We start from the raw sequence: 14626 nt of genomic DNA, 5'->3' as shown, positions 1-14626 counted from the left end.
TGGGACTAAGGTGATATAACGCTGAGCTTTTTACTGGTACTCGAATCCTCTGAGATGCAGGGGAAAGCTTTACAGGTGATATGGAGAGAACTGAACTTACCCTAACCCTGTGTTCAGCCTGGCCCTCTTGGGGGGCATATCCACCTCTGCTCACTCCACCCTTCGTTCTGGCAGCCCTTCCAGGAGATAGGAGGGGCAAGCAGACCCTGAAACTTCCTTTCTCTGCCTTTCCTTTACCCTTGACCTTCCTTCTGTCTTTCCTCCTTCTTTTCCAACCTTTTGCTTCACCTGCTTTATTTATTCTCCTCCCACGTTACTGGTTCATTTGCTTTTCTCACACCTGCCTTTCAGCAGAAAACAAAACAAAACAAAACCCTCTCACCTTTCTGCCTTTTGAACTCAGCTTCATGTCATCCTTTCGTGTGTTCACACCTTCACTTACTCACATACTCATTCATGTTTTCAACAGATATTTATTGGGCGCTGTCTGTGTGGCAGGCAGGCATGGCACTAGGCTCCGGGCACACAGTAGTACACAGACAGATCCAGACCCTTCCCAGGATGGGGCTCATGGTCAAAAGGGGAAGCAGGTGATAATCTAACAATTGCACAAGTAATTGGATAGCTCCTACTTTGGTAAGAATGGCAAGGATTCTTGCTGTGTGAGAGGGAGAACTCACCTATTTGAGGGGATCACACAGCTAGTTGCAAAAGCTGTCAGAGTAAAACAAGCAGCCTGGGCAAAGACTATGAGCCAGGAAGGACCAGGAGAAGGTCAGAGGGACAGTGTTCTAGAGCATGAGGGTGGGAGCAGATGGCAGAAGACAGAGAAGCAGGCCAGCCTGATGTTGGCCACCTAAGAGGTCTCTGACTATATTGATCCAGACCTCCAGCCTCAGTATCCCTTGGGTGCCAACAGCATGAATTATGTTGTGGGAATCTAGGTAAGCAAATAGAAACATTTTAGTTTTGAGGGAAAATGTAAACTCCAGTTCATTATATTTGTATTCAAGTTACATATCAATATAAATCGTATGTTTATGCAATATATGATAATATAGAGGATCAAATTTTCTCTTTGTGTAGTGTGTTTACTTGTGGTATTTGTGTAATATTTTGAGATTGCAAATGCTGATTACCTTGTTTTATGTGTACAAATAGAGGAATCCACCATAATGAAGTGTCACCTGTCTTTATTTTGTGACCTGTAAAAAGTCTAATGTACACATGAGCAAACTAAGTTTTAAGGATGTTGTGTTGTACACACACACACACATACACACACATACACAGACACACACACACTTTATTATTTAGAGCAGTTTTTAGTTTACAGAAAATTGGAAAGCAGGTACAAAATTTCCATATATCCCCTGTTCCCACACACATGCATTATCAATATCCCTCACCAGGGCAGTACATTTGTTATAATCAATGAACCAACACTGACACATCATTATCACTCATAGTTTACATTAGGGTTTACTCTTGGTGTTATACATTTTATGGGTTTGGACAAATGTGTAATGACATATGTTCACCATTAGAGTATCATACAGAATAGTTTCACTATCCTAAATCTCCCCTGTGTCTGCACCTTGTTCATCTCTCCCCTCCCCCAAACACTTATCTTTTATATAAACACACACACACACACACACACACACACACATATATAGGATCCACATAGGATCCACATAGGTGAAAACATACGGTATCTGTCTTTCTCTGCCTGACTTATTTCACTTAGCATAATACTCTCCAGTTCCATCCACATTGCTACAAATGGCCAGATTTCATTCTTTCTCATTGCCAAGTAGTATTCCATTGTATATATAAACCACATCTTCTTTCTCCATTTGTCAGTTGGTGGACATTTAGGCTCTTTCCTTAATTTGGCTATTGTTGAAAGTGCCACTATAAACAGTGGGGTGCAAGTGCCCCTATGCATCAGCACTCCTCTATCCCTTGGGTAAATTCCTAGCAGTGCTATTGCTGGGTCATAGGGTAGGTCTATTTTTAATTTTTTGAGGAACCTCCACACTGTTTTCCAGAGTGGCTACAAAAGTTTGCATTCCCACTAACAGTGCAAGAGGGTTCCCGCTTCTCCACATCCTCACCACAAACGCTTATCTTTTTACTGTTTTCATAGTTTTGCCTTTTCCAGAATTCTGTACAGTTGGAATTATATTGTATGTATGGAATTATGTTACAGACTGACTTCTTTTACTCAGTAATGTGCCCTTTTATTTTAGCCAGACACAAATGCCTAACGTTCACAGCACCATCAGTAGTCAATTACTTAAGTCATGCATTTGTCCATGAAAGAAGTGTGAAGTCAGTGTCATATAGTTTTCCACCAAACAAAGCAAAGATTCGAGGCTGTCAGCTCAGAATTCATGGAGAGCCAACAGCTTGAGAAAATGTAATCAGAGGACCCCTGCTTCTGTGTGATGAGCTGTGTGTTTACCTTACACTGAAATAGTATACGAACCCACACACCATTCTGAATTTGCGATAACCAAGTGCATGTGTTCTGTTTACAGCTGAAGATGGAAAAAGCATTTTAACTGCCTTAGACAAAAGCTCTACACATAATGCATGCTCAGGTAATCTAGATTAAGGAAAATGACTCAATTTTAACAAATTTGACAAACTCCTTACAAAATGAAACTGACTCATAATTTTGTTTTCTTTGTTTCCTTTAATGGACCTACAGATGAACTATTAGGCATGAAACCCGAGGAAGGTGGTAAGATTTATATATTTCTTTGGGGTTATAATTTAATTTTTTAATACTGTTTTTACATGCAGGAAAATGTAATGTTTATTTTTTTGAATAGCTTTGCATTCCCAAGCAAATTGTTTTTAAGTAACTGTCATTTGTCTTTATAAATGACTTTAAATATGCCCAAGTACAAATTAGTACATGTGGGATTTGTCATCTTTAGCTTAATTACATAATACTCAGACTACTAAAGCTAAAAGTTATGTCACAGGTTGTATGCTATAGTAGAAAAAACATGGCTTTCAGAACCAGACCTAGATTTGAGTACTGGTTGTACCATAAACTATCTGTATAGCCTTAGGTAATTTGCTTCACACTTTAACTCTTTCAGCCTCAGTTGCTCCATTTGTAAAATGGAATCAATAGCAACAGTCTTCCTGGGCTGTTGTCAGAATTGGAGATCATGTATATACAGGGTCTCTCATGACCTCTGACACAGGAACACTCTTCAGATGGTAAGCAGTTGAGACAGTGGCATTAGAAACATTGTCCCGGTGGTATACTGTGCTGCACCTCCACTGAACCTTAGTTATTTTTTTTTTAAATTTTTTTAACGTTTATTTATTTTTGAGACAGAGAGAGACAGGGCATGAATGGGGGAGGGGCAGAGAGAGAGGGAGACACAGAATTGGAAGCAGGCTCCAGGCTCTGGCAGGCTCCAGCCCAGAGCCCGACGCGGGGCTCACAGACCACAAGATCGTGACCTGAGCTGAAGTCGGACGCTTAACCGGCTGAGCCACCCAGGCGCCCCTACTGAACCTTAGTTAAATGCAGAGGAGGAGCTTGCCTGGCTAGGTCACCCACCCAAGTTCACCGCCTAAAATAATTTACTAAATAACTCTCCAAAAGAGAATCCAAAAGCATGGATTTGATTGAGATAAGCATAGTCTTAAATGACTCCAGGAAATTGACTGTTCAGCCTGGTATAGCCTTTGTTTTCCATCCCACCAAGGGTTTGCTTCTGATGATTTATCACAAGTCCAAAATTCCACTGATATTCTGAGACAAACTCTAGAGCACCCTTTGTCCTGGACTGCTGGTCCATAGTCCACCCTGATGGAACAAGTTTCTCCTAGGACTGGAAATGGGGCAAGATGATCCTATGGACCCCATTTAACTAGGGCCGACAATTTCCTCTACTCAGTTTGAGCTTGATTTGGGTTTAATTCCTGAAGTGTGAGAGGAAGTCTGGGGAACAGAAGGCATTGATTAAAGCTTTTTCAAAAATGGAAAGGCAGCAAGTAGAACTCTTACATTAAGTTTCCAGGGCTTAGGATTATAAACTTGGAAGAAACCTGCTTTCTTTACCAATTTCTCATTCCAGGCAACACACTTTGCAATATTTCATCAATGTCCACATGTTTTTTTGTCAGAATCATACTTATTTGTAAATATTGAAATCACCTCGGGTTATGAAAGTACAAAGCAAATAATTAAAGCAGACTGCCATTACCTGGCCTCCATTTTCATAAAAACGTTTCCCACTTGGCATAAGGATAGATTACTTTTATGAAATAAAGAGCTTTTGTCACAAATTTTTTTGGAGGGAGAAATATTGCAGGCTTGCAAAGGTGAGATAAAGACAATAATCTAACACACAATAGGTACCCACCATGTAGTTTTACCAAATCTTAACATTTCACAAGTTATTTATAATTAGCTGTATCTTTCAACTTGTTTTGAAAGGAAGACTGTTATTTCTCCTGTTGCCAACCTCTTGTTCATGTAATTTGCTCTTTTATTATCTATTTAATTTCACTGTTTTAATAAACATAAGTTTTGAATATGTATATTCACATCGGTACGTGATAATGACAGTGAAAATGTAGACAGTGGAAAATTCTGACTCCCATTTCTGCTTGCCATTCCTCTCTATTCCATATTCTCATCCCTATTTCTTTACATACACACAAGCAGATAGAAGTCCATATTCTTGTGTTTCCCCCCTTATTACAAAAAAGGGTTCTTGCTTTTGGATTTTGACTTTTTCAACTTGGTAGTAATGGCAAAACAAAAATTAACCCAGTACCCATGTATTTCTTCACAGAATTAAATCAGAAATGCTACTACCTGAGATAGATGCTTACTTTCATAAGCTTCATCCAGAGCCTGTCACAGATACACTGGAATAAGATTGTTATATTTCCCCTTATTTAAAACAACTTTTATAACTCATTGGTTTACAGTTAACAGTCTTTGTTTCATAGAATAGCAGCTCATACCCTTTTTTTGAGCACTCACTTAATACAATTACCCAAAATGTATTGTTTCTTTCCCAAAATTGTATTCTTTCCCAAAATGTGTATTTGTTTTCAGGCAGAAAAGTTGATTTACAGATTGTCTCAGTTAAATGCAATGTCACATAATCTCTCCTTTCCCTTTATCACTGCCAGGCCATAAAGCCCTTCTTGAGGCGTGAGCCATGCTCTGTCACTATCTGACTCTTCTGCATTGGCAACCCCTAGGGCAGCATCAGCTTAAAGATTAACATGACCACAAGTCTAGAAATACTCTGTCAGTGCACAGAACTTGTGGTGAATGAAGAAAAGAACACACGATAATTAGTTGACTTCAAAATGTGTGCCCTTCAGAAAACCGCCAGAAGGCCCAGATCCTGAATTAAAACACTGATAATAATATGCAAGACATTAAGCAATCAAGAAATAAAAAGAGCTTAATCCAGGGATGGCTGCCTTTATAGGACTTGGGGGCTATAAGCTCTAGCGCCCTGCTGCTTGGGGGCCAGTTCACTCCCAGTGGTAATTCTGTTAGACAAGTAATGGCCAAGCCATGGTACAGTGTTATCAAAAAGCAGACCACTTATGACAACAACAAGGAGACAGTTCTCCAGGAGCCGTTGCCCCAAAAAATCACTCCGATTCAGTGTCGTAATGAAATGTGTTTTCTCCAACTAAATAGATAATGTAAATAGCAAACCAATACTTGGCCAGTTTATACAAATTTTTAAGTGAAAAAAAACTGAGTGACATTTTGCAGTAACTTTAAAGTGGCTCTGAAATCACCTTGTGAGCGCATGTGACAATCCCAGCCTCAATTCATGAGTTAGTTGTAACATGCAGGAGTGTTTGTATTCCTCAAAGTTGGCTGAGAAAAAGAACTATCAGATAACTGAACAGGAAGTGAAGCTATAAAGCTAGTTATATAGCTAGATGAATTTAGCCCACCTAAATCTCATTATTTGGATTTATCCAAAAGATCCTTCTCTAGGACAAGACTAACTGAAATTTTTAAAAATTATAATTGTACACATTGCAACTAAAACGTTTGTCTTCTCCTATTTCCTTGGTTACTACTTTCAGACTTGTGACTCTAAATTCTGGCCAACCATCAGAACGACAAAGAAGCTTATTCAGTAGCTCCCTTTAGTCCGGGTGCAGACCTTTGGCCTGTAACAATAATACAGGCTTATGGCCCCATGCCTGGTTTCTCCCCAGATGTTCAGGACTATCTCTTTTGTTCTCTGTATAGAGCTGACTAGGAACCTGATTGCTTCCTCACACGCAGTGTGGCAAAGACTAAGCTTGTTATCTTTTTTCATAAACTTTTTCTTCTCCCTGTCTCCCTCAGCATCCTAGGATGAACAGCTGACATTGGTCCTTTCATAAAATAATGGTGCATTTTTAAAACCAAACACTCTCCTGTTCTTACTTGATCACCCTGTAGTCAGTAGTGTTCTGTATAGATTTCCTCCTGCCCCGGGTGTCAAGTTTTTCAGTAAGATTACTTGCTTGTTAAGATCTAATGTTAAAATGGAGGACCAGGACTGGGGATCATCAAGAAGTCTTTTTTCGAGTGCTTACTCAGGGTCTAGCACGATTGGGGTTTTTGTTTTTGTTTTTGTTTGGGGTGTGTGTGTATTCCAGAGAGTGGGTAGAGATGGATTTTTCCCCATCTGTTATTATTATTATTAGCTGTGTCTTTTTTCACCACAAGGGAGTTTTTAGAAGTAGTATTCTTGGATTCCAAACAAGTACAATTTGTTACCGGAGCCTTTTATAAGGACGAATACTTTTCTCGTTAGACTTTTTGTACGGTGGTTTCCCACCCCACTTCCCCCCGCCTTACTCTCTGTCAGGTGATGTGAGGATTGTGTTGGTTGCTGGGGTTTTTCATATGTATTGCAAATGTGTGGCCTTTACATTAGTCATAATGCTGAGAGTGGGGACCAGGGAGAAAAACAGAGAAGCAGAGTCTTCCTGTTTCACACACAGATGAAGGTAACTGTTGTGACATTTATCTCTTTGTTTTGCTGTGCTCTCATTTTTGGTCTATGTAGCTCCATTTCCATCTCCTGGGTTCCTAATTCATGCTGAGGTCATGAAACTCAGTATGATTTCAAAAATATAACCTGAGTGGGCTGTCACCAGTGTCCCACATCTACTTTCTGTCACCCACCCTCTATCTGAACTTAAGAGAGCTTCCTCTGTATGTCAGTTTTCACTCTGAAAACTCGCTAGGTCAGAATCAGTTAGAGCTCATTGGCTCAGAATCAGTTTTCCTAGGGAATATTTTCCCAGGGGCCTAGGAATTTTATTTTTGAACCCCTGGCCAGTACAAGGCAAACATGCTGCGTGGGTCTGCCATTCTGCCATGCTGCTTACAGCCAAGAGCGTTGCCTGGCTGCTGGTGGAGCCATCTGACCTTAGAAACCCTCAACACTTTACAAAAGCTTGAATATTCATTTATATATGACATCATTAACAGGCTCTGAGGGAAAAGCGGTGTGCTGCACTGAGAAAACATCTTGATCTGTGAGCCAGGGGTCCCCAGACAGATAATCTGTAACTAATAAATTATATGACCTTGGGCAGGTCATCTGACCTGGGTATCTTTTTCCTCATCTGTAAAGTGAGTTAAATGGGGATAATCTCCAAGGTTCCTTTCAGTTCAGTATGATTCTTCTCTCTAGGCATCTCACTGGGAGAAAACAGGCTTCCAGACAGGAAGGCAGGAAAGCATGTTTGAGGAATGGCAAATGTGAGGGAGTTTTGCCAAAGCATAGGTTTCTCTGAAGGCCTCATGAGTTGCTGGAAGGGCTGCCTTAGAGCTGGACTGCAGAGGTCCTAAATACCACTGTAAGGAGTGTTCCTTTCTTCTGGAGTCAGAGGGAGCCATTGAAGGTTTTAAAATAAGAAAATGAAACTCTCACAGCTGCACTGAGCAAAGGTATACAGCGAGGAAGGTGCCTTTTATGGAGTGTCAGCAGGCTTGCCAGTAGTAAGCCCCAAGGGACCCTTGAGTCAGGAGTTTGTCATCAGAGTTCAAGAAAACTTGGAATTGTAGATGGAGATTTGAAAGTCTTCCCAGGTGAGATTGAAACCATGAGAATAGATAAGATGTTCTGTAGATAATGTAGGGAAGGCAGATAGGCTTAGGAGGAAACTGTAGGGCAACCAGAATAAGAAGAGGCAGCAGGGATAGTATTGTTGAGGAGATAGGAAGACACCTGAGAGAGCCACTTCATGGAGACCCCAGGAGATGACAGCATTTCCAGCTTGTACAACAGGACAAAGTCCCACAGAGGGTGAGGCCAGAGAAAGGGTTGAATCGGCCATGAAGATCTCACTGGTAACCTTCAGGAGGGCCACTGCTGTTTGGAGCAGGGGCAGGAACTTGACTACAGGTAGCGGAAATAAGAGCAGTGACAAAGTACAGTGTGTGGCTGTAGAAGGGAGAAGAAACCAGAGCAGCAACATTGGGGATGGGACGGGGTGCCCAAGGAGACAGCAGTTGCAAGATTGGCTGTTGTTGGGATGTGCACACGTCTTCTGAGGTTAGGAGAGGAAGCCTTGGAGAGAGAAAGAATAGAGACGCTGGAGCTGAATCCCAGTGGGGGCAGAGCAGGCTCCCAGCAGGAGGGGAGAGTGTACCTAGGGCTGATGTTAAAAAGGAAGAGGGAGGGGTGTCTGGGTGGCTCAGTCACTTAAGCGTTCACTTCAGCTCAGGTCATGATTTCACCATTCATGAGTTTGAGCCCCGTGTCAGGCTCTGTGCTGACAGCTCAGAGCCAAGAGCCTGCTTGGGATTCTGTGTCTCTCTCTTTCTGTCTGCCTCTCTCTCTTTCTCTCTCTCTCTCAAAAATAAACATTTAAAAAAAAAAAAAGGAGGGAATTCATAAAGGATTATAGAGCTGAAGACCTAGAGGTGAGAATTAGAGTTCATTGTGTCTATTGGCTTCTATTTTTGTAGTAACATCTGGGGTTGGGTTATTGGATGTGAGAGTGAACATGGAGACTCGGGAGCCTACAAGAGCATGACGGGGACTTGGAATGGTCTGTATCTGTGGGTTGGCACTTGAGAGCTCCAGAACTTTGGTTTACCCTTGAAGACAAAAGCAGGATGGGTGCCATGACCCAGGCATGATACTTGCTCAGCTACCTGGGTGGAAGCCCTGACTCTGCCTGTACAGCCCTTACCAGGGTTTCTCTCAAAGCGCTTGTCATCTCTCTGTGTGTGTCCCCATTTTCTCACAGTTGAGCTGAATTATTTCCGAGGAAAATGATAGCTTGATTCTTAAGAGCTAGTGTTATTTTTCAAGTCTTGACTTGTCTGGTTACAGACCTAAGCCTGTCCTTTTCTACTTGTAATTAAGTTTTTCTTATGAGTTATGTATAGTAATTTCAAGCATCTTAATTATCAGGGCAGTAATTGGGTTTCCCTGTTTTCTGGTTCAAGTCAGTGCCAGTTTCATTGCTTTTAGTGAAGTAATAAGTTCTCTTAGAGAAATGTCCACTGTGCAGCCCACTTTAACTGTTAAATAACCAGGACACTAATAGCCCAAATTCAGTGGTAGATCTCCAAGTAAATTTCTGTTCAGAAATAGCTCTAGACAGTATCATCCTTGCCATGGGTCCTTTTCTCATTATTGTCAGTGAAGTTGAATTTGACAGGATACAATATTGGTCAGGAATCTTTTGGTTGGAAGTAATAGAAACCCTTCTCTAAGTAGTTTAACTTTAAAATTAAAAAGAAAAGAACATATTGGGTATTGGTCCATGTAACTGAGGACATACAGTGGTGGACTGGCCTCAAATGAGGCTGGATGCAGAGCTTAGACAGTGTTGTCAATATTCTGTTTCCAACTCTTGATACTGTGTTGTTCTATGTCCGGCTCTCTCATTCCTGGGAGCCTCAAAACTGTATCTTTAGAACCTGGAGTCTGAGAAAGACATCCTCCTCCTTCCCCCTTCCATATACCAAACTCAGCGAAGCCTCTGGCATGTGCTCATCCCTGAGCCAGTCTCCATGGTCTGAGAAATGAAGGACTCTGGCCAGTCTAGATGAGGGGTGGTGAGGCACTTTATGTAGTATTCACCAGGATCTGGTGGAGAAGGTGTTTCCAGAAAGGGAAAACTGAAGAGGAAGAGGGAAGGGATGCCAAGTTAACAAAACCCACAGAAGTCCACTCAGAACTGTCACACACAACCTAAATAGTTAAAGATTAAGCTTCCCCAGTTTCTGGTTATTTTTTGGAAGGCTTAACGTTTATTATTGTTGCTAATGTTAGTCATGATCTTCCCTGGGTTGACATCTTGATGATGTCAAATCAAATGTCAATTCAAATAAATTGATGATGTCAATTCAAATCAAAGAGTAGTCAGGGTTTGACTTAGCAGAGGGCTGTAAAGTGACTTCAGGAAGAATACGCATAACTTCCAGTGCTTATCTAAAGTCATCCCTTCCTCTAGAGTCTACTCTTTGATTTGAGTTGGTTCCAGTAAAACAGGTTTGGTTCCGCAATCAGCTGGTTTCAGTCAGGCCAGAAAGTAAACCAGGAGAAAAGGTTTGGATATTCCAGTCCCAAATGAAAGTAGAATGTATGGAGATTTGTGAAGTTAATATATGTAAAAAGAGTTGACACCAAGCGAGATTGAGAGCCGAAAGGAGGGAGGATGCCTAGTGAGGTGTATGTTAATGGACACAGCCATGCTTTCTGCCTGCATTCACAAATATGGGCTGTCCTACCCTACCCACCTGCCTTTCCACCATGCACAGGTCAAGGTGGATCCTGGCTGCCCACCCTCCTAAAGAACTGTCTCACAAGCCTATTTACTAAAATGCCATTTCCCTTGTCTTCTCATCACCCACCTACAAGCTACGTCCAGTGCAAATTTCTGTGATAACACAAACAATAAGAATACTTAGACAGTTGTCCAATTAAAGCCATATTTCGCTACTATTTTTAAACCACAGTGATAAGAGAGTGACTGGACTCCTCCCTTCCTGGATTTATAGCCAGTCTGCTTAGCACATCAGAAGTCCTCTCAGTCAGAACACGTTTATATAAAGTGTGGTTGAAAGTAGATCCAGTTAAGCTGACAGATAAGCTTTATGTATTTTTTTAAAAAGCCTTCACTTGCTAATTGTCTCATATATTTGAGGAAAACCTGTTAATCTCACTTAATATGACAGTATCAAAATTGCAGTATAGCTCAGAAAATACAAATCACGATTATTCCTTCTCTTCGTGACTTACGTTTGCAGTTCCCATGTGGCAAGTAGGTACCACAGCAAAGCCACAGTTAGTAAGACCATCAGTCTTTGGTGTTCAAAATATGTAGAAAACCCAGTGAAAGGTCTTATAGGATTTCTGGCTAGTGATGCCCCCATTCTATTTGTATTCCCTGTTAAGTGTTTTGTCAGTGTTCATATTATGAGAATGAATCTCTTCTTTAAAGTCTCCCTTGTGGACAAGCAATGAGATTTAAAGGTGTATTTCCTTTCATCTTCCTGATAATGCTTTGAGGTGGGCATTATTAATATTATCATTTTACAGGTGAAAAATACAAGAGACCCAGAAGAGCTAAGGGTCTTGATGTAGTCACACAGCAAGTAAAGAATGGCCTCGGGGCTTACCCTCTGGTCTGGTTCTCATTCCAACCCTCCAGGGACTGTGTCTCTGGCCTTCTCTAGGTGGTTCCATAATTTGCCGTTTTCCTGTCATTCTTTCACTGCTGCCCTCAGGCAAACCAGACCCACCTTTCCTCTGCTCTGGCAGAGCCTCGAGGTGGGTTGCATTTAGTTGCAGCAAAGGAGAAAGGAAGCAAGAGGCCTTCCTTGGTCATTGTTGGACTTCCTGACATCTTCTGTTCCTGCCCAAGGCGTGGCAAGTGTCCTCTCCCCATTGTGGATGACAGGGCAGACTCCTGCAGGGTGTGGTGGCTGTGGCTTTAGGGCTTGTTGTATGAAAAGATTTGGGAAGCTATACAAACAAGGAATGAAAACCTCCCACATGCCTTCAATCCTGGCTTTGTTTCCTGTCTGAGAAATGTTTTGGTGGTAAATTTGCTTTTATATTAAGGAAAGAACAAAACCCTAGAGTTTTTAATGGAAATCCTACTGATGCCCAGAAACTGGACTTGCTTTGGAGGAAGGGGCATGAATGACAGTGGGACTAGAAATTGAATTCTGGAATTTAAGAGAGACTATGATGAGAATCATTTATGGTTTGATAAACTTTTTCTTAAATGTAGCCATCACCCAGTGTGCTCCATCCCAGCCACCCCCTGTATTTGCTCCCAAAAGCTTGGGCCCTGGGTGGTGATGTGTTTTGTGCTCTGTTACTTTGATCAGCTTGCCTGGGCCCAGTGGCGGGGACCCTAGAACCCGAGGGTGCTGACAAAGATGACCTGCTTCTGTTGAGTGAGATCTTCAATGCTTCCTCCCTGGACGAGGGTGAGTTCAGCAAAGAGTGGGCTGCCGTGTTTGGAGACGGCCGGCCGAAGGAGCCAGTGCCCACTGTGGCCGCCGGAGAGCCAGACCCCAGACCCCAGGCAGGCTCAGGATTCCTTCCTTCACAGCTTTTAGACCAAAACATGAAAGACTTACAGGCCTCACTCCAAGGTACGTACCACGGGGATTGAAACAGGGTTTGTTGTTGTGTGCTCGTTCTTTATTTTTAATCCAAAAGCCTCTTTCTACCTTCTTTGTCTTTTTTTCATGTTTTCTGGGTTTTATTTTATATCCAGTGTCTTTTTAGTTGAAATCTCAGAGTCCTATCCCAGCTTTAAGATAGGTTGCTTCTCATAATTTTCTTGCTTTTCATAATTTTCTTGTCATGTTCATGTTTCCTTTTAATGACAGGTTAGAGAGGTGGCTCTCAATCTTACAGTCTTGCTCTCATTTTAGATTTTTGCAGGGCATACCGTAGAGAATCTTCCCGGTTGTGACCCTATTGGCTTTGGCCAATTCTGCCTAGCCAGTTCTCCACATTTCTATAGACATGTCGTCTTTCTAGGTGCCAAGTAACACCATGCTGGGCTTCTTAACTCTTTGCACATTGAATTTTATCTTGCTTCTTGCTGTCTTTCCATCCTGGCTCACTGCAACGCTGAGGATGCTGTCAGTTCAGCTGCTCCTGTTCTGCCTAAACCACGGGGCTCAGCAGCCCCATGTGCCTTGGCCACAGACGAAATACAGTTTCCACACTGATCATCTGTGGCTGGCAACATTGGTCAGGGTGCAGGGCAGCACACTGGTTGAGAACTGCCAGCATGAGGAGCGCATTGATTTAGAGGGCAAAATTAAACTCAGATTGAAATTGAAATTTTAAAGTTTGAGTTTCTAAACAGACCTTGGGAAGGAGACTATTTTCTAGTATTTCGACACCGTTTTCCTCCTTTCATGTCGCTTTAATTGTAAGACAGGAATCACTATTAAGAAGTTCTCAAGTTGTTTTGGTTTTTCCATGAATTTAGGCTATCTCCTTAATAAGTGTTTATCTGGCACTTAAAGCTGAGAACAAACAGCAGAACTGGAATGATTAAGTAATTATGAGCTATTAAAAAAAAACCTCAGGTCTTTGGAGATGAGATCATGGACACAGCAAGAGTTGGTGGGCAAGACCAAAAAAAGGTGTTCCCCTTTTTTTTTTTTTTTTTTTAAATGAAATACATGATTCCTTTTATCTTCTTCTGGGAGTCTCATTTTGTAGCCATGTCATTTTTTTTTTTTTTTTCAGTAACAGAGTTAGAGATAGGAGAGATACATGGAATCCAAAAATACTACACCCTGAGTTTCACCTCTGGGTTTCGCCATCTCTTTTGCTGGAGCCCCAGATGAGCACCAGTGACTTGAGTTTCACCCCCACCCACCTGCGGGGGAGGTGCCAACAAGCTGTGGGAGAGCTGGAAGCCCAGAGCCAGGATCTACCTCTCAGATCTTGGGGCTGCTGGAGACTCTCCAGCTGTGCTGCAGGATGAACCCGATTCAGGCCCCCAGCTGTGGAGACACTAGGGCCTCTGATGCCCAGAGGAATGGTGGTGGCAGTGCTCTCACTTAGCTGGGGTGGCTGAGTGTCATTCACTTGTGAGTGGCCCCCACTGACAGCTGAGAAGTCAGAGCTCCATGCCTTTTTCCTGAGCAGGCAGGGTGAGAAGATCTCAGCTCAGGGGCCACAGCCCTGGAACTATGCCTGAGAGCTAGGACCAGAGCAGTGGCCATGGACTTGGCACTTTAGCCTTGTCCCAAGTCCAAGGAAACAGCACAAAAGCACACTTGGGTCTAAGAAGGGAGGTGTTCTGGGGCACCTGCGTGGCTCAGTCATTTGAGTGTCTGACTCTTGGTTTTGTCTCGGGTCATGATCTCACAGTTTTGTGGGATCGAGCCCCGTGTTGGACTCTGCCCTGGCAGCGTGGAGCCTGCTTGCGAGTGTCTCTCTCCCTCTCTCTGCCATTCCCCCACTCACACTGTCTCTGTTTCTCTCAAAAAATTAAATTAAAAAAAAGGAGGGAGGTGTTCTGACAGTGAAAAATGCAAGCTCATTTTGGAAAGAGGTCTTCTTATACTGGTAGAGAGGTACTACTACCAAGGCAGGCC

At 42.3% G+C, this 14626-nt stretch overlaps 1 protein-coding gene across 14 annotated transcripts in view; it reads left to right on the top strand.

The window, feature by feature from the left end:
- ICA1 (islet cell autoantigen 1) overlaps nucleotides 1-14626 on the top strand; it is a 155183-nt gene that overhangs the window by 124116 nt on the left and 16441 nt on the right. For 11 of the 14 annotated variants that reach the window (XM_019443430.2, XM_019443427.2, XM_019443423.2 and 8 more), the window contains 3 exons: nucleotides 2547-2609; nucleotides 2720-2752; nucleotides 12383-12652. In XM_019443430.2, the coding sequence (XP_019298975.1) occupies nucleotides 2547-2609; nucleotides 2720-2752; nucleotides 12383-12652 (366 nt within the window). The remainder of the gene's footprint in view (nucleotides 1-2546; nucleotides 2610-2719; nucleotides 2753-12382; nucleotides 12653-14626) is intronic. The other 3 variants (XM_019443439.2, XM_019443436.2, XM_019443438.2) reach the window with 1 other exon arrangement.

Source organism: Panthera pardus, unplaced genomic scaffold (genome assembly GCF_024362965.1).
Source record: "Panthera pardus isolate Hobbes unplaced genomic scaffold, ASM2436296v1 HiC_scaffold_8, whole genome shotgun sequence".
Lineage (NCBI taxonomy): Eukaryota > Metazoa > Chordata > Mammalia > Carnivora > Felidae > Panthera > Panthera pardus.
Note: the sequence above shows the minus strand (reverse complement) of the source record. Positions and strands in the feature narration are given on the sequence as shown.